The 20611-nt window shown below is 46.1% G+C and overlaps 1 protein-coding gene across 4 annotated transcripts in view; it reads left to right on the forward strand.

Annotated features, from left to right (window-relative positions):
- Window positions 1-13580, forward strand: part of Wasf3 (WASP family member 3) — a 92223-nt gene extending 78643 nt beyond the window's left edge. For 3 of the 4 annotated variants that reach the window (XM_021186801.2, XM_029533817.1, XM_029533818.1), the window contains exons 7-10: window positions 3860-4035; window positions 8560-8826; window positions 9999-10363; window positions 11165-13580. In XM_021186801.2, coding sequence (XP_021042460.1) covers window positions 3860-4035; window positions 8560-8826; window positions 9999-10363; window positions 11165-11322 — 966 coding nt within the window. In that variant the 3' untranslated portion in view covers window positions 11323-13580. Of the gene's footprint in view, window positions 1-3859; window positions 4036-7648; window positions 7819-8559; window positions 8827-9998; window positions 10364-11164 lie in introns of all 4 variants that reach the window. The other variant, XM_021186803.2, reaches the window with a different exon arrangement.
- Window positions 13581-20611: the final 7031 nt, after the last annotated feature.

Consider the following 20611-nt stretch of genomic DNA (forward strand, 5'->3'; position numbering starts at 1 on the left):
CTCATTTATATGTGTGCCCAGCAGTGGTTATGGCTCCCTTTAATCCTTATCCTCATAGGCCCTGGTTTTATTAGCGAGCTAATAAAACTCACTGTTCTAAGTTGAGATGGACTCAGTATAGCTTCCTTCCTAGGAAGGTACTTGCCAGGCCCTTCCTGGGCAGCCTGTGGATTGGCATGTCCTGAGGGCTGCTGCCCTGGAGTATTTTTCCACTTGCCATGTGGTGCCTTACGCCCTGTGTGCACATGTTGTGCCATCCCCACACCCCTTGGATGAAACCAACTTGATCATGGGTGAATGATCTTTTTCATACATTCTTGAGTCTCATTTGCAAGCCTCATGCTGACAATGTTTGTGTCTCTCATTAGACAATTGGCCTATGATTCTCTTTTCTGTTACTGTTTTATCTCTCTCCTGGTTTTGGATCTGGGCGATGCTAACCCTGTGTGGAGTGTTTGGTGGTATTTCTTCCTTGCTAGTCTATGAACTAGTATGAAAAGCATCTGTGTTAGGTCTGTGACTGTCTCCCAGTTGGCACTTGGAACTTTCTAGAGACTTTTATTATTAGTAGTAGTATTAGTATTAGTAGTTATTATTATTATTATTATTAGTTATTATTATTATTAGTAGTATTAGCAGTAGTACTACTACTTCAGTTTTGCCTTTTTATAGAGGTTTAAGTAGTTTATATCCACTTTGCTTAATACTAATAGGTCACAGATACCTAAAAATGCATCCATTACTTTTCAGATTACCATCTGATTATGAAGCAGGTCTTAGGTCCCAGTGAGCTTCCAGCTTTGGCTGTTGGCTGGGGCTGCATCTCCCACCTCATCTCTAATTCTATTAATGTGCGTCTCCTTTTGGATGCTTTGGGCTGTTTGACTTTCAATCTTATTTATCTTTTCAAATAACCAAGTCTTCAATTGATTTTTTTAAAAAAATTCATTTCTCCCTTCCGTGACATCGCTTACTTCTCTTTGTCTGCTGAGTTGGGGTTTTCTTGTCCCTGTTTGTCCGAGGCTCTAAGGGACCTGGTTACCTTTTTACTTGAAATCTCTCATTTCTAAGATGTGCGCACTCAGAGCTGTGTTCATTACACTATAGATCCCTTCAGTTTGTGTTCTTCACTACGGAAGGACTCCTCCTTCAGTGAGGTAGTTTGGCTGGATGTAGTCACCTGCATCAGCAGAATAAGAGTATATATGAAGTGTGGGTCGAGCCTTCAAGAACAGAGAGACTTTTCTTGGAAGAGGTACAGAGGAGCACCCTAGGGTAGGACGCTGTGTTGCATAGTCTGGGTATTCTAATGCAAGCCCATGTCACTGAGATACGTTTTATTACCTTTAATATTTCAAGATTCTGGCCATCTGCGTGTCTTCATCTTCTATGCATGTTACTGGCTAGAAGTGAAGGCTAAACTGTTGGGAGCAAATAGCACACCTATCCGGACTATGTCTGTGTGAGCCTCCTGAGCAGGAAGAGTGACTGTTGTCAAGTGCCTTCAACAGTGTGCCTCTTTTTTTTTTTTTTTTTTTAAAGGCATTTTTTTATTAGATNTTTTCTTCATTTACATTTCAAATGATATCCCCAAAGCCCCTATGCCCACCACACACCCTGCTCACCAACCCACCCACTCATGCTTCCTGGCCCTGGCCCCTGGCATTCCCCTCTACTGGGGCATATGATCTTCGCATTACCAAGGGCCTCTCCTCCTATTGATGACTGACTAGGCTATCCTCTGCTACATATGCAACTAGAGACACAGCTCTGTGGAGTACTGGTTACTTCATATTGTTGTTCCTCCTATAGGGTTGCAGACCTCTTTAGCTCCTTGGGTACTTTCTCTAGCTCCTTCATTAGGAGCCCTGTGTTTCATCCAATAGATGACTGTGAGCATCCACTTCTGTATTTGCCAGGCATTGGCCTAGCCTCACAAGAGAGAGCTATGTCAGGGTCAACAGTGTGGCTCTTAATTAGGATGCAGATTGGCTCCCCATTGAAGCCTCTCTCCCCCCTTTTGTTTTGGGTTTTTAAAATACACACAATATATCCTGGTTGTAATGCAGCCAAGTGGCTTTGACTATATCAGAGACACACCCTCTCTGTGAGGACCTAGCACTGCTTAGCAGTCTTGTGAACATCTTCTCTGACTTTTAGGCCATGTACTAAGGCATGCATACACATGTGCGGAAGCATTTTATATATGTAAAATCATACCGACATGATTTGCGCACACAGAAATTATTAAGGATGTGGGGTTTTTTTTCTTAATAGCATTCAGTATTCTGAAATACAAATGCTCCATAAACTACCTACCCTTTGCCGTGTTGAGGAATGGATGTTGATTGTAAGTTGCACTCCTGCAGTCCCAGAGTTGTTTTCCTATAGCAGTAGAGGTGATTCTTCAGGACACATTTCTAGAAGGTGAATTGCTGTTAGCGAGGAGATTTGGATGGTCCTGTCATACGGCCCTTGCCCCTTGAGAGGCTCAAGACTCAGTTCATACTGCCGGAGGGCCTTGGTGAATATTGTTGGCTCACTGAGTGCCCATCCATCTGCATCTCATCTTTTCTTATCCTGCGTAGCCATTCCTACGTCCTGTGTGCATTTTCTGTCCTTACTCTTAAATTCTCCAGAGTCTCTAAACACCTCGGAAACAGTCCAGACCAGCCACCTCTTTCTCACTGCCTTAAACTACAGGTGAGGTGACACTTGGCATACATATAGACAGATGCACATATTTAGATAGATGAAATGTATACACATACAGTATGCATGTTTAATATAAAACTGGATATATGCTATATCATACTTTAAACATAGACAGATTTGTATTTTACCATGTTCTATAGAGACTTGTGTATGCTGGCAGTCAGACTTCCCCTTTCAGGGAATAAGCTCCATGAGGATAGAAACTGTGTGTGTGTGTGTGTGTGTGTGTGTGTGTGTGTACATGAGCATGCAAGCATGCATATGTGTGTGTATACATGAGCGTGCATGCACGTGTGTGTGTTTGTGTGTGTGTGTACATGACGGTGCATGCATACATGTGTGTGTGTGTTTGTATGTGTGTGTACACGATGGTGCATGCATGCATGTGTGTGTGTTGGCCATTTGCATCATCAGTACCTGAGTGCTGGGCATGGCCCCTGGGCCATGCTTGTGCTTGGGGCTTTGCTCACTCAGCCAGCGTTTACTGAGTGTGTGCTTCATGTGAAGGTCAAAGAGGAGGTGAGGCCCATAAGGGAGAGTAGGGGGGAAAAGCACACAGCCTTTGTCACGGACGATCGTGAGTGCTGGTGCAAGAAAAGGGACAAATATGTAAATGCCCATAGAGGGCCTCCCTATGGAAGACGGGTTTGCGTCCAACCACTGCGAGGATGGAATACGCCTTGGCTAACAGACAGGACTGGTGTAAGAATGGCTTTGTGTCTAAGCAGGTAAGTTTATCTGTGTGTGTGCTCATGTGTCGCACACATGCACATGCACACACATATAGGGGCTCAAAAGTGTGTCTGTGTGGGAAATAATTTTTATGAATGGTATTAGCAGATACTTCACATGAGCAATGCAGATCTAGGCACAGGCATGTTAAAAGGCTGAGTGATGACCCAAAGGCCAAGGTAAGCAACTGTCGGTGAGCCTGCTGTCTCTGTAGAGACCCACTTTATTCCCGATGGACCTGGTGAGCCCGAGGCATGCGCTGTTAGAATTTCCTACTGTTGGGTGGAACTAGGATGTGGACACCTCTTGCGTGTGCACCAGGCTTGTTTTCTGAGCGTTGTAACTGCATCTAACCTGCTGTTTTCCTTCCCCTTCTGTCTTGGCATGCTTGCTCTCTTTTCTTGGACATCAGGAGCAAAAGCGTGTAGATGGCACCACCCGAGAGGTGAAAAAGGTTAGAAAAGCCAGAAACAGGCGCCAGGAGTGGAATATGATGGCGTATGACAAGGAGCTTAGGCCCGACAACAGGTTGTCTCAGAGTGTGCACCACGGAGCATCCTCCGAGGGATCTCTGTCCCCAGACACTAGGTGTGTGCGTGTCATGGACCCCTCTCCCCATGTTTGAGTCCCTGTATTTTGGGTTTCTGTGTGCCCTACTGTGTCCTTAAAATTGACATCTGTATTTTGCTTTTAAAATAATGCTTCAAGGCATGCTATTTGAATGTGGGTTACTTTGCATGCCTTTAAAGCTTTCTTGTGTGTTCTCTGGGGTTAATCTGTGAGATGGAGCTTTAATGTGCATTCTGAACTTGGGTGACTGTCAGTGACTCAGGTTTTGCTTAGTCATCACTTGCTGCTTTAATGTAAAATGTTGAATTTCCTTTGTTCTTTGTCAGTAGGACCCAGGAAGACCTTCCTTTGAAGAAGGCACAGACAAAAAGGAGGCCTTGCTATCTCTTTTCAAACCACTTATCTTACATACTCTTATTTCAGGAGGACTTCCTGCTGAGTTTCCTTTAAAAAGTTGGCAGCAGTTAAGTAAAAATGTTTTTTGCAGGAGCCAACAGAGAGGTCACGAGGACACACTTGTCACGCAGAGAGACTCGCTTGATGACCGGCTGGCCTGTTTTAACTTTTGGTTTAACTTCTTGCTTCTGTTTTATCGAATCATGTTCCATTTGTGTGGACTTCAGGGGCTTCTGCATTTGCAAGTTAGAATTCAAGCCGGGTGCATAGCTCAGTTGGAAGAGTGGTTTCCTGGCATGTGTGAAGCCCTGGGGGTGAACCCTGGCTTCATAAACTGGCTGGCACAAGCCTGTAACCTGACACCCAGAGGTGGAGGCAGGATGATGACAAATTCAGGGTCATCCTGGGCTACGTACTTGAGGCCAACCTGGGATACATGAGACTCTTAAATTTTAAAAGTAACAACAACAAACAAATGTACAAACTAACCAAAACATCAAGAATTTATCAAGAAAATGTCAAAAATAACATGAAGTCAGGTATGTACTTCATATTTGATTTCTTTACCTTTTGTTTTTTCTTCTTTTCACCTTTATTACCTCAGAGTTTAGCACAGTCTCTATCCACCCACAAGGATAGGTGTGTGTGTGTGTGTGTGTGTGTGTGTGTGTGTGTGTGTGTGTGTGTGCAGGGGACAAGCTTAGGGGCTGCAGGACTTCTGATCCTGCTTCCTGCCCAGGCCTATGAGCTCTGACAGGGTGCGCCCCAGGCCATCTTTCTGTACACCCATAACCTTAGGTGTTCAGAGAACTCTGGAAGGTCTGAGCTCTAGCCTCGTGCTTGGCCTTTAGTATCAGGTTATTGATATGACGCTTCCGCTCCTGCTGTGAAGGGCGCGGGGACCCCAGAGTCACCCTGCTGTCCGTTTCTTGTTTTGACAAGTAGCCTGATTGGGGTTTGAATTCTGTCATTCACAGCACACACATTGTTTTCATTCTGTATATGCTCTGATTTAAACATGTGCAGATGGGGAAGGGTGGATTTTTCTTTACACCCTCAGTTGAATGCTGCTCCCTAGCGTCTGAGATCGTCCTGTGCCTGCATGGTGCTGATCAATGGCCTTTGGACTCATTTGATCCTCTGCTTCTGTGCTCACATGGCCTAGGCACAGTTTCATTCTCTTAGGTGGTTCCTCTGTCACAATGGCTTGTGTCTCATGCCCTCTGCTGTGACTCACTGTTGCAGATCTGACTTTAGCAAACATCACAGTTCATCACTGGACTTGGACCGAACCCCTTCAATTAAACTGGCATGTTTTATTAAAACTGCAGCCTTTTCTTTCCTTAAAGATGAGTATTTTTCTTTTAGTTATTTGTATGTATGTGGATGTGATACTCTGTGTGTGAGTGAAGCGCCTGTGGAGGTCGGAATGGAGCAGCAGATCGCCTGGGCTTGGAGTTACAGAGGGGTTTTAACCTCTATGCGGGTGTGGGAATCAAACCAGGGTCCTCTGCAAGAGCAGCCAGTGCGCTTAGCTGCTGAGCCTTTTCTCCAGCCTTAGCTTGTTCTTACTATGAAATTAAAAATACTTACATCTGGATATCACAGAAAGCAATTAAAACTGAATACCCATCCTGACATCACCCAGAGAAGCCACTTGGCTTTTTCCTCTGCCTGTCTTTGTCTGTGCCCGAGTGGGATTTTTTATCTTTACAGAATTGGAATCACGCACATTTCCCTTTTACTTTTTGTTGTTGTTGTTTGGATTTTATTTATTTATTTATTTATTTATTGACCTATGGTCTTACTACGTAACCCTGGGTTCCCTGGAGTTCTCTATGTAGACCTTAAACACACAGAGATCCACGGACCTCAGCCTTCCAAGTACTGGGATTGTTTTTGTTTGTTTGTTTTGTTTTTTTGTTTTTTTTCGAGACAGGGTTTCTCTGTATAGCCCTGGCTGTCCTGGAATTCACTTTGTACGCTGGCCTCGAACTTAGAAATCCGCCTGCCTCTGCCTCCTGAGTGCTGGGATTAAAGGCACACATCACCATACCTGGCTCTTTGACAACTTAAATATATTTTATTTTTAAACATTTTTGGTAAAAGCATGATTTTTAGAGGTGTATTCTCCCTCTCACACATGAGCATTGAAAATACTAAGGAAAGTTTAACCTTAAGTTTCATGGGCTGTGTATAAGGCAGTCCTATAAACAGAGTGTTTTAGCTCAGCCCAGGAAAATGAACCTCTTAAGTTGTGTCCCCTCCTAACAGATTGCTAGGCATGGCTTACTTCTAACTATAAGTTCTGGATGAGCAGCTGATGGAATGTTCTCTGTAGTCAGAAATCAGTACATCTCCATGTCCAACTGGCCTTACTTTCTCCAATTCTGGGGCCTGCTTCTCTTAAAATCCCTGGGAATTGATAGGATTCTCAGGTTAAGTGAACAGCCTCCTTCCTGCTCCCATTACCTCAACCCACTGGTCCTCTGCTGCAACAGATGTAGACTGACCATCATAGAACCCCAGGGTCATGCCACTCAGTGCCACGTCAGTAGCGTGCCTGTAGCAACTTCTACCTGCTCACTCAGCCTCCTCCGAGTGCCCCTGCAACTGCCCGCTGGCACCCTGTTCCCTGTCCTTCCCCTGATCAGCTCCTGCTGCTTCCCCTCTTGTCACTCTTCATCAGAGTCCTGTCCCCATCAATCCTGTGTCTGTCTCTGTGTGATCAGTCACCTGATCTTGGCTTCTTTTCTCAAAGCTATGTTCCAAGGATGGCATTCTCGTTTGTACCAGGGAAATGTGCTGAGTCCTACCCTGTGTCCCACTGGAGTCACTCCATTCTGGGCTGGGTGACATGTCAGTGATGTAGTCACCTAGGTAGGGTGTCTATATCATCAGCAACCCCATAGATTTAGATCTGTTTTCTATTTTTGAAATGTACTGAACCCAAATACTGGCTAGACATTTTCTACCACTAAAATATGGTAACTCAGCTGCTAGCTCTTGGAAGAGTGACTTAGACATCTTCACATACAGTTGTGATCTAGACCACAGCTCATAAACAGGGGAGACAAATAAGTTACTATTATGCTGCAGTTAGGGGACAGAGGGGAGGAGCAGACCCTCAGGCTGGGGAAAGCTGCCCACAGAAGTCCCAAAGGCAGACCTGAGTTTGCGTCTTCATTTCTGCCCTTGCCATGTCCCCAGTGTGTGCTTACCCTGTTTCCTTCAGAGAGAGAAACTCAAGCTGAACCCTAGCAGGAACCAGCAAGTGTATGTGAGAAAAGTCAGGACGAGAAGAGAAGAGTGGGAGAGGAGGAAAATGGGCATTGAATTCATGAGTGACACAAAGAGGCTGGATCAGGCAGGCAGCGCCAAGGAAGACACCACCAGGCCCAGAGGGTGCGTCATTCTGCTTCCTTGGATCCGCAGCCCCTGCTTCAGCATCATGGGGGGATGTGCAGCCCCAATGACTGTCCTGTAAAATGGGTGCCTCTTACTCACTTGGCTTGCCGCTGCTCCCTTCCCCCCAGGCTCTGCAGGATGCCGGCCATCACCTCTTTTCCAAACTGCTCACTAACACAAGGTCTCCATTCCCTCTAGAGCGCTGTTGTGCCGCTGTGCTTACAGCCCGGGAAGCCACTCAGTGCTGATTTTCCCTCTTTGGGTTCAATACAATTCTGCCATTTATAAAAATGCAGCTCACAGTGCATTCTGGATCCTTCTTGGTCTTCTTGCTGTTAACATGTATCCAGTTCACCTGCTGTTTGATACTGCCAAAATTTATGTTGTGGTATTTTATTGCCTCTGAAGTTTCTCCATCAGTCTGAGATATTGTTTCTAAATGAATGGGATCTGTCATATAGAATTTTCATACAGAGTACATGAAGGGCTGTGGCGATGTGTCTCTGCTGGCTCCCACTTACTGGTCTGACTTCTCAAAGCTTCTAATCTGAATCCATGTAACACTGGGCTTGCCACTGAAATAACTGTGCTGTTGCTTGGAAGCTCTTGGGGGCTGGACTTAGCTGAACGTAAAAGAAATAAATGTGTACTGACAATGCTATTTGTTGATATGCAGCTACCTCTTAGGGGACATTTGTAAAACTTCAATTTCTCTCACCCCCGTCCCTCCAAACTCAGGTCTCACACATCCGACGTCACCGATTATTCTTATCCTGCTACTCCCAACCACGCTTTGCAAGCACAGCCGGTGACACCTTCCTACACGGCTGGCGATGCACCACTGCATGGAACCACAAACCAGGGTGCTGAGCATGAGTACCGACCATCGTCTGCCTCGGCGAGACACATGGCCCTGAACAGACCTCAGCAGCCCCCGCCACCGCCTCCTCCCCAGGCGCCCGAGGGGTCCCAGGCCTCTACATCAGTGGCTCCAGCCGACTATGGGTAAACTGCTATTCCTTTCACGTTCACCTTTGCTGGTGAATTGGTGTCTTAGATGAATTTTATCACATAGAATATAGTCAAGAATGATTGGGCATAGTGTCAGTGTCGACAGAGGGTGTCAAATCAACTAGGTGCAGAATCCAGCCACTGACAATTTCCTTTTGTAGTCATATCCTGGGTGGACAGTGTGCTTGTATCTGTCTCCTGTTCCTACAGACTGTAAGCCGAGGTACCCATAAAGGGTAAACTGCTTATTCGAGAACCTGTCCACACCCTCGAGTTTCAACCAGAAAACCTAATTCACTCTTCAGCATTCACTCTGTAATCCCTTCTCGGTCTCCTGGCTCCTGGAACATTCTGTCCTGTCTATGCCTCTTGTTCTCTGATTTGTGGATTGAACGCCTCCGGGTCATGCGCTAATTCATTTGAGACCCTTCCTTTTATTTTGGCAGATTGATTGTTTTTGGCTCTCTTAGATTTAGTCTTTAAAACACTTCCTAGTGTCTACACCCAGGAAGGTTGAATATAGCAATATGTCTTCTCCATCCAAGGAAAACCTGTGCTTTCTGATTGTGCCTGCCACCTGAAAGAGGAGACCATGTGGTCTGGGTGTCCCCAGCCCTTTGGCCTCGGCTAAGCTGGGATCCCCAGGGTAGGTTTTGGGGCTGCTATGTCTGGCATACAGAGGGTCCGAGGCTTGGAAAACTGTTAATCTGTCTCCTGGAGTTTTTGATATGTCTCTGGGTACCTTAACCCTGGAGATCCTGTTGGGACAGGGCCAGAGAAGGGAACATCACCCCAGCTTCTGTCTCCTTGGCCTCAGAACCCCCCTGTGAGACAAAGTTCTGAGCGGCACAGCCCTGAGAGGCCTGGAATGGAAAGACACTAACCTTCTGCTGCCATCCATGTCTTACCCACCCGCAGAATTCACCATGCATTTCAAAAACTGGTCATTTTAGGTACATATCAGTGGGTTTTTAACTGTCATGATGAAAAGCATACAAGTGGGAGAAACTGACCCTCAGAGTGGACACTCACACCCCGCAGTGACTCTGGTCCAGGTGGCAGCACCATGCTCTGTATCTGAGCCATGTCACTATATGCTCTATTAGAACTAGGAAGACATGACCCTCCCTGGTTACGTCCATGACTGTGTTTTATTTATTCCTTAGGATGCTTCCAGCACAGATAATTGAATACTACAATCCCTCAGGACCGCCACCACCTCCCCCTCCACCCATGATTCCCTCAGCACAAACTGCCTTCGTCAGCCCTCTCCAGATCCCTGCGCAGCCCCCGTTCCCTGCCTCAGCTGGCTCCACATACCCCACTCCCCCTCACCAGCCCTCCACTGGGCTCCTGGCCACCGCACCACCGCCCCCAGGCCCCCCACCTCCTCCACCTGGTCCTCCTGGCCCCTCCTCCCTGTCATCCTCCCCAATGCATGGTCCCCCTGTGGCTGAGGCAAAGCGCCCAGAGCCTGCGCAGCCACCCATAAGTGATGCAAGAAGTGACCTCTTGGCTGCCATCCGGATGGGTAAGTGGGCATGCAGGTTCACAATCTGCGTTCTGGAAGAGACTGATTTGTGGCTCAGCCAGTGACACTGACTTCAAAAGAGCCAGGAAAAATGTCCCCACTAGGTTGGCTGAGTGGCACCATTTGAAAAAGGTTTATAGGGAAAATAGAAACAATGTTTTATCTGTAACTTCTAGTTCTGTTTTCTTCAGAAAATAACACATTAAGTAGTTATATATTTTAGTAATACAGGATCTATGTCTCTAGTAACTCCTGAACCATCCAGAGAAAAGTGGTGTGTATATGTATGTGGGAGCCTGTGTGAATGTGTGGTGTGCATGCATGTGTGTGTGTGTGTGTGTGTGTGTGTGTGTGTGTGTGTGTNGGTGTGCATGCATGTGTGTGTGTGTGTGTGTGTGTGTGTGTGTGTGTGTGTGTATGTGTGTGTGTGCACGTGCAAGTGTGTGTGTGTGTGTGTGTGTGTGTTACAGATTAGTAAAGCTTGTTCCAACATTGTCAGGGTAATTAATATGGGAATATTTTCTCCTGATTTTGTACTTAGCCCATAAATCTGAAATTCTGTCAAAGGGCAATGCTAAGTGCTTCATGTTAAACCATGGGCCTGTTGTGTTACCAAGCAGTTGCATAGACGGTTGTATTTTGTTTCCATTTCCAGCCATAGCCTGAGTTTACATGTTTTCTCTGTCCTCCCTCCGGTGTTCAGAGGTCTTGTCTTTATAAACTCGTCTAAACAGGGCGACCTGTTTGGTGTCCTTTCCTGGGAGCCAGGAATCTGATTCTCCCCCCATCTCCTGTTTGCAGGAATCCAACTGAAAAAGGTACAGGAGCAACGTGAGCAGGAAGCCAAGCGGGAGCCTGTGGGGAACGATGTGGCCACCATCTTGTCTAGGCGCATCGCTGTGGAGTACAGCGACTCAGATGATGACTCTGAGTTTGATGAGAATGACTGGTCCGACTGAGGCACAAGGGCCAGGCAGCCAGTGGACAGCCAGGGCACACCACATGCAAGTGTGTTAGGGGCTCCCGTGATCTCTGCACCCTCACAGTGGTATTACCCTGTAGCTTTAGTCCCTTTTGTATTAACAGTGTGACATTGCTTCCGCACATCCTTCTGGATTTGTTGAGTATTTACTGTGTAATACTTAAGTGCCACAGAACACAGCACACCGTGCTGCACACCAGGAAACTCACAGTATCTAGCGCATCATTCTGAAACAGCATTTCGCTCCCCTCTCGGCCGTGAGAGTCCCCTCTCCTGTCCATCCTGATTTGGTGGGCTTGCCACGTATCTGGGTAGCTTCCCCATGTCAGCTCTTTGCAAGATCAATGGCTGTGTGTCTCAGTGATGTCTTCCAACCAGTGGGTGATACGTTTTCCTGTTTCTTCCCTTTGCAAATTGAATTCCAGATAGACATGATTGCAGAGGGGAAAGTTTAACAAATCAGAATGAAATGTTTCTCTGTTTGCACACTGGGCCTGGTAGCCTCCAAGAAAATGTGTATGCTCGTTTGCTTTCTCTATCTTGGCCCTTGCAACCGAGAGCGGCCATTCTTATGAGGGGAGCCCTGTGGGTACTCATGTTGAAAGTGCCCACTGACTTTTGCAAATGGAGCTCACTTTCATGGCTAGCCCTGATAGCATTGGGCACCAGTTAGCCAGGCCATGTACAAGCTGCCCACTGTCTGCAGAGCTTGCATGGCAGAGCAGCCACATCTGGTTCCCTCCTACTCCACCCAGTGGAAAAACCTACATATTTTATTTTCTGGCATCCCTGCTCCTCTGTTCACCAGGGAGTGAGCACTGTTCAGCTCCTCACCCCTCTTGCTCTGAATCACGGAAGCTTGGCTTTAGCTGAGAGATGCCACCAGCTGTTCACAACCCATGGTGCTGTGGCTGGATTCCTGCTCAGTCTCTCAAAAAGGGCCACACCCCTCCTGAAGCACAGCTCTCTTCTCTCGTGTTGTTGGCACATTTTCAATTTTAAAAAGTACCTCACAAGATAAACTTGATTCAGCCAGTTGCCCTGGCAGAGACCCGACTTCCCTTCTGCTGCCCTGGTCCTTTTACCAAATGGCGATTCCACAGTCCTGGCTGAGGCAGGGGCTCAAAGTCTAGTGTCTGCTTTGCAATTCTGGAAGGACAGCTGCTTATTTAAATAAGTCATTGTGGTATCCGCAGGCTTGGGTTACAGGGAGGACCTTGCAGAGGGGCCAGGACACCGCCTTCCCTTAAGTGTATTATTTAAATGGCCTGCAGCTCTTAATATCTCGCACTGTTTATGAAAAAGAAAAATTCAGATCTGAGGTGACATTGTGTCAGTTGATAGGGAATGCCTGTGGGATAATTAAAAGTGGTTTTTGCTCATGAGTTTGGGATGTCACCCAGCCGCCCACGTCGCCTGCTATATGTGTGTGGACGCCTGTCCGCTTGGGCAGCTGTCCTGTAACACCTGCCAGCAGTAGGTTTTCCTCATGTCAACATGACAGTGAAAGCCCCATGTGCAAGCCCCTCCCTACGCCTTGCTTTGGTGTGTGTGTCTGAGTGCTCTGTGCTGCCCGATGGCCATCCTGGAGCCTGCACACACGTGGCTGTGGCTGTGGCTGTGGCTGTGGCTGTGGCTGTGACTCGCTGTCGTTGGTAATTGGTGAGGAGCTTTTCCTTTCTTTCTCAGTTCTGTTTTTCAACACTGAGACCGACCATATTGACATCATCCTCGTGACTTTGACATTTGAGCCTTTTGTTCTCCTTCTAGTAGCTTGTCTCTGTTGTTCCTCCTGTCTCCCATGTGCCCTATAGAACCCAGCACTCACAGTTGGCAACACTTCTTTGTTTGGTAAGGTCCTTATGATCTCAGGGTGGAGGGAAGACATTAAAGCTACCAGCCATTGTCAGGATTTCTTCTACTGATGTCACATCAGAATAAAACTAGTGGCTCCTTACTCACAAATGTTCACGAGCTTCTCTATTGTCACTTGTCCCATAGTTTCACCAACAAGTTAATTTTAGTTTGATTTTATAGGTAGAGAGAAAGCTTTTGCCCGTTGTATTCTGTACCCTTCAAAAGAATGGGAAATGACTAAAATCCAATTCAGATTATTTTTAGAGATTCTTTTTGGCAAATTTGATTTAGTCTAAAATTTAAATCCAAGTCGCTTGAATACTTTACAAAATGAGAACAAAGTAAAAAGCTTAGATTTTTGATTTCCACTTTTTTTTTTTAAAAAAGTATTTACTAAAACAAATGGAGAACAGACATAGTAGCATATTTGATTTCTATACATTTCATGCTTATACTTATCTACAGATTTCAGGTTATTTTATATTATCCCCAGTTATAGTGTTCCATATGTATTTTAGCTGAGTACCGGATACGGTATTTTCTCATAGTGTAGACTCAAGCAGATGGATAGCTGGAGAGGTGGGTGAGTGGGTGGATGGATGGATGAGTAGATGGATAGATAGTTGGATGAGTGGATGGGTGGGCTAGGTAGGTAAGTAGCTAGGTGGATGGGTGGGTAGATAAATGGATGAATGGATGGGTGGATTGGTGGGTGGGTGGATGGTTGAGTGGGTGAATTCATGATAGATGGATGGATGAGTGGATGGATAATAGGTTGATGGGAGGATAGGTAGATGAGTGAATAGATATAGATCAGTGGGTGGATTGGAAAGTAGGTGGATGAATGGATGGCAGATATATGGATCAATTACAGATGGATGCATGCATGGATGGATAGGTGGATGGGTAGTGGGGAGAAGGTGCCTGGGTCTACACATCACTGCACTGAGAAGGCAAATGAGTACATTATACTATTAGCACCGAACCCCGAGCTTCAGTACTTAGATTTTATTTACTAAGATGCTATTAGAAGATGGATGTTTTCACCCCAGTACATTTTTAACACATCAAGTCATTTATGAGCATAGGATGACGAGGGGTGTGAAAGCTTTGTAATATTTTCAGCAGAAATGTGTGATACATTTGAATCCACTGAAGTCTGGAGGGAGTGTATCAGCCAGCGTAGCAAGGCGGTTTTGTTTATTTGTTTGTTTGGTTTATGAAGGAGAGTATCTGTTATCTTGCAGTATTATCAATGCAGTTGTAAATTGAATCTAAAGTGGTATTAAAAACAGTCAAACAATTTTTAATCTGTTTGTATATCTTACTATAGATCACAAGTAACATCTAAATAAAATTACACGTGTAACCCTACATGGCTCTACTTATTTACAACTGTTGTGCCCGAAAGTGTTTATGAACCCCAAGAAACCACCTGATGTAATTACATTAGGGTTTCTTTATTACAAACTCAAGTTTGGGCCTACTCACTGCCAACCCATAGGATATAAATGATTTGATGTGAAGAACCCTCCTTGGGACAGGGTTTTATAGGAAAATGGGAGCAAGTGAGGGGTGTCCAGCCGGGCAAGCATCTATTAGAAAGACTACTGTAAGCCTACAGATGAAAGAACAAACAGCAGACTCACAAAAGGGAAAGCCCATCAACTTTCTTGTAAATGATAGAGCTCAATATTCTGTTTTGCTAAAGCCTAAAGATAAACTCTCTTTAAAAAAAAAAATCCTAGGTCCAAGAGACAACGGGAATTAAACAATACTTGTAGATTGCCCAGAGAGCCATGGACTTGGAAGTGGGCAGAGTAACTCACTCATTGTGCACCCAATAACCCCTAATCCCTACACCCTCTTGAGTGCTGTTCCTCCTGAGTGGCAATGGGATACAGTGCTAGAGTTAAAAGATACTTTTACCCTCAGCACCCGAGAGCCAAGACCTGAGTAAGTCCAGAACCAACATCCTAACCTGACTCTTCAACAGCTTATGAATGGCCTCCTGGTGACAGCACAAACCAAACACAAATGTCTGGTGAGGACCCAAGACCTCTTGGAGGCCCTAAAAATATTAGATAATCAAGCCTCTGCTAAGAAGGCCCTACCCTGCCAACCTCAGGTGACCTCCCTAGATCCGGGAGATACATAAATCAAGAAAAGGTCAGAGGTGGCTCTCTGAGGTCAGAAAGAAATTTCCATCTAAGCTTTGGGGTTGCCAGATGTGACTAAGCTCTTCCATCTCTTTATAGATGAAAGATCTGGGCCAGTGTCCCACCTGTCAAAGAAATTAGACCCAGTTGCCAGAAGCCCACTGTCCCCAGCCTCCTGTCATTTGTGCATTATTGCAGGGCCAGCTCTCCAGGTTAAAGATGCTGACAAATTGTCCCTAGGCCAAAGCCTGACCATCACCAATGCCAGAATGACTAATTATCAGTATCTCCTCCTAAATTCCCCTAGACAACTTTTAAGGTCCCAGCTGCCCTAAGGTCAGCTACCCTGCTGCCTGACCCAGACCTTGATGGGCCTCTATAGGACTTCTCAGACATTTTGGCCCACATCATGGGTCCAGACCAGATCTTCAAGATACTAGTACCCTTAATGGATGCAGGGATAACATGACTCACCAATGACAATAGCTTCATTCAGGATGGACATAAGTATGCTGGGACTGTCATGGTCTCAAACACTGAGATCATATGGGCAGAGCCACTCCTGGCAACGTCAGTGCAGAAAGCTGAACTAATATCTCTAACGGAGGTGTTAGAGCTAAAACAAAACAAAACAAAAACAAGAAACAAAGATAGCTATACCTTCGCTAACACTCCTGTCCATGGGGCTACTTACACAGGGAAAAAAAAAACACTCAGAAAAATTTCCTCTCCCTACTGAGGGTTCTATGGGTGGAGGGTGGCCAAAAAGGCTGGCCATCATTCACTGCTTGGGGACACCAGAAAGGGAAAGACCCAGTTCCAGAAGACAACAATGCAACAGATGAAGCAGCCTGACACACTGCTCCAAAAAGCAGAGCTCTCTTGCCCCTGACTTCTCTAGACCTGGAGGATTCTACACTTCCTAACCACCCTAAATATTCAAAAGGTGACATAACGTGGACTAGGAATTTGCCCAGGTCCCGGTGTTATGACAGATGGTAGAGAACAGTAGATTATAAACTCACTGTGCCGGGAAAGTAAGACTACAAACTTCAGAAGATCCACTCACTGTTCCTCCCACCTGGGCATCTGGGGAATGCAGGATTTGGTACACATACTAATATTAGTATCAGCGATGCCAACTCAGAGATAGCTGAGATTGTCAAGAACTGCAAAGCCTGCCAACTTAAAAGAACTGATATGTCTAGAGGCACAAAGCCTAGAGCCTACTGGGAGACAGACTTCAGAGATAAAAACCAAAAAAATTGAAATATAAATATTTACTGATGTCTAAATGACAAACTGCCAAAGTATAGGCTTCCTCAGATAATGGGGTCAGACAATGGACCAATTTTTGTGTCCCAGGGTAAGTCAGAGATGAGCCAATATTCTGAGAATTGATTAGAAACTTTACAATATACATATACATACATATCCATCTCAGAGTTCAGGACAGGTAGGATAAATAAACAAAACCCTAAAAGAGCCCTTAAATAAATTGATCTGAGAGACTAGCAAAGACTGAGTAGCTCTCCTTCCCTTTGCTCTCGACTGGGTATGAAATTCCCCTTAACCTGATGGGATTCACCCCTTTTAAAATTATGTTCAATATACCACTCCCCATTGTTCTTAATATACTGGTAGAGGTCATCACTGAGTTCAAAGGTCTCCAATTACTAAACAATCTCAAAGGTGTCCAATGGACTCATAAACATGTTTGGCCTACATTTTGTATTCTCTATAAAACAGCTCTCCCTGCAGCCATGGATCATTAGAGACTGGCTAAAGAGGTTCCCATGTTACCATCGCGACCACACACACCACCCTTGAAGACTGATGACATCACAGCATAGATCCACCACATAGCTGTACCCTGACTGACAGGGGGAAATAGCCTGAATCCTGTCTCCCACTGATGGGGCCGTTACTCAAGTCCCAGGGACACCAAATTAGGGTCTCTTTATTACAAACTCAAGTTTGGGCCTACTCACCATTGACCCATTAGGATGCTTTGATGAAGCAGCCCAGAACCCTCCTTGGGACATGGTTTTATAGGAAAATGGGAGCAAGTGAGGGGTGTCCAGCTGGGCAAGCATCTATTAGAATGACTCCTGTAAGCCTACAGGTTGGTGCTCTGAAGTAAGACCATGAACAATCACAAACAGTCTGAAAGTACATCTGAAACAATCAAACTAATCTTTGACTGTTGCTAGCAAGTAACTATGAAGTAACTCTGGGGTATGGGCCAAGGACACGCCATAGGCTCCTTCCTGGTACTTGGGTTCAGCTGTAGGTCAAGTTCTCAGGCTTTTTCTTTTAAGATGGAGTCTGGTCTCAAGATGGAGTAGGTTTGGCCCCTCATAACAAGACTATGGGAGAGAAGCTGGGACACAGAGGATCTTTAGTTTGAGTTTTAGTTGAGATCCCACCATGGTCTGCATTGTGTGACCACAGGTTAAGAGTGAATTCTGTGAATACCATGGGGAAGCATTCTCTCTCTCTCTCTCTCTCTCTCTCTCTCTCTCTCTCTCTCTCTCTCTCTCTCTCTCTCTCTCTCTCTCTCTCTCTGTGTGTGTGTGTGTGTGTGTGTAGGTAGATACCTCTTTGGAAATGGGGATGACACCGTCATTGGGTAGAGACACCAGGACAGTGAGAGTCTCAGGTGCATTGAGTCTCCACATGAATGATCTGTGATACTCAAGCATATGAGGTATTTTTACGTCATCAATCTTCTCAGAAGGACTTTCTCCCTATGTCCTCCAAGGACTGGGACTTGGCTAGATACAAAACACAAGCCGAGGGTAGCATTTCGTGGTGGAGCCGCAGAAGTCAAGTGTAGGCTTGGCAGGTAGTGAGGGCGTGAGTGTGGGCTTTCCTGGATGGTAGTGAGGGCGAGTGTGAGCTTCCCTGGATGGCTGCTTTTGAGTACTTAGTGTGCTCTGTGCGCCTCTACTGTGACAGTCTTTACACAGCATGTCTGAAGCATAGTGTTCGACACACCTAGGCCATCTGCATGGTGTACCCAAAGTCTCGGTACTGTGCCCAGGGTCCTGAGGAGCAAGCAGATCCTTGGAAAGGGATGAAATGAGAGGTTGGGCTTCGACCGTCTCTGTAAACAGAAAGCAAACGTGAACTGCCTTTGGGGATGAGCTGTGGCATCGTGTCTTTCATTTCCTCTATACTGGGTCAGTGTTTTTCTGTGTTCCCTGCTGAGCTGAGGGAAGCAGGCATGAATTCCTCTTTGTAACACCCTCCAGTCACTCACTGGATAAGGAGCGCTTTTCCAGCTGTGTGGTAGACAGTGGGAGAAGCCCTGAATTGTAAGTACCACCCAAGGTGTCTGACTGCAATTCTCCCACAAGCTTTCGCTGAGGAAGCAGGATTTCAGTGAAACATCAACTCCACCATCTTTCAGAGGAGAACCCAAAAACTAGGCATTGCTTGGGGACAGAACTGAATTCCAAGCCAGCTTTCTGCTCAGACCTGCTCATGTGACCTTGCCACTCAGACTGCAGGGGATGCTAGTGGTAGCTCAAGGCCTTTGTCACTGTTCTGAGGTTACCTGGAGATGTCCAAATGTGCTGCCACAATGAATGCCTGCATCCAGGTACCTCCCAGAGATGCCTGACTTTCAAAGAGAGTCTTGTCATAGAAGCTTGCAGGTCCGATCCAGGGCTAAAGGTGTGCTTCTAGCCAGTGGTTGAGCTCCTAAAGCCACAGGCTGATTCCACACTCCTCCAAGCTTCATTCTGGGTCACAGGCATTGGGACAAACATCTGTCTGCTTTGATTTGTAAAACTGTTTCTCATGGAGTGATCATCCCTTCGCAGCTATGCTGTCTGTACAAGCTTCCTGCTTTCCTCCCTCAAAGGTTGGAAAAAAATCCAAGGAGTTTGGGAAGATAAGTCACAGGGCCTGGTCCCACCTGTGACTGCCCTGGGTAGAAAAGGTACTTGTCGCACATACACATGCACACACACACACACACACACACACACACACACACACACACACACACACACACACACACACACACACACACACACACACACACACGCACACACACACACACACACACACACACACACACACACACACACACACACATGCATACACGCACGCATGCACACACACACAAAATTTTGACTGTCAAGACTACTGAAACACCCAACTCTCACCTCAAAAAACATAAGTTTATTCTGGAACAAAATATAAGTGTTCATGGCCCCTAAAATGTGCACACACACACACACACACACACACACCCCAATGTGGTAATACTTTGAAGTTTTGATAGTACCTAAACTGGAAAAGTTAGAAATAATAATACTTTTCAAGTATATTGACTTAAATATCATCTGGTAGGTAAGTTAAAGAAAACAGGGGGACCTGGGGGCTGGAGAGAGGGCTCAGTGGTTAATATAGCACTGGCTGCTCTTAACCACTTGGGTTCAGTTCAGCACACACATGGTGGCTCACAACCACGTGTAACTCCAATTCCAGGAGATCCAACGTACTCCTCTGACCTCTGAGGGCACTGCATACATGTGATGCATCAACATACATGCAGGAAAAAAATACCCATACACATAAAAGAAAAATAAAACTTTGCTTTTAACTTTTACTGATTCTTCGTGAGTCTCCTGTCACGCAGCCCAGTCCCACTCATCTCCCTGTGCCCGCATCTCCTCTCCACCCTTGCAACAGCCCCCCTAAAGTTAACGCACAAACAAAAGTGAATGAGACCAAACATAGAAGGCATTTCACCGTGGAAGCTGTAGTGGGTCACAGTGTGTCCCACAGTACACCTTCTGTCTGCAGCTTCACTTGCCAATGTGCATGGCAATGAGTCATTGACTGGCTCAAGGTCTCTGGTTTCTGTGACACCATCAATACTGGATCCTCCCCAGGACTCCTCCTGGTTATCCTGTTGTTGCCCAGTGTCATGGAGACCCTGTAGTTTTGGATTAGGAGGACTAGCCCTTTCACACACCCCAACAGTTTACAGATGGTAGAGATTTGGGGGTGGGCCAACTCAAAGCCCTGAATCTGGGTGGGCCAGGGTGGCAGCTGAGCTGGTCACTACCAGAATGAGCTCTTCAGCACTGCTCTGGCTAGGCCACCCAATGCTAACATCAGCAGGAGGCCTGGTCAGTTCTCCAGTTCTCGTGCCCTGGGGCCAACTCACCTCCACCCATGCCTCCAGAGCCAGCTCCCCTGTGTTGCCCAGGCACGGTTCAGAGCCTGTTC

Source organism: Mus pahari, chromosome 23 (assembly GCF_900095145.1).
Source record: "Mus pahari chromosome 23, PAHARI_EIJ_v1.1, whole genome shotgun sequence".
Lineage (NCBI taxonomy): Eukaryota > Metazoa > Chordata > Mammalia > Rodentia > Muridae > Mus > Mus pahari.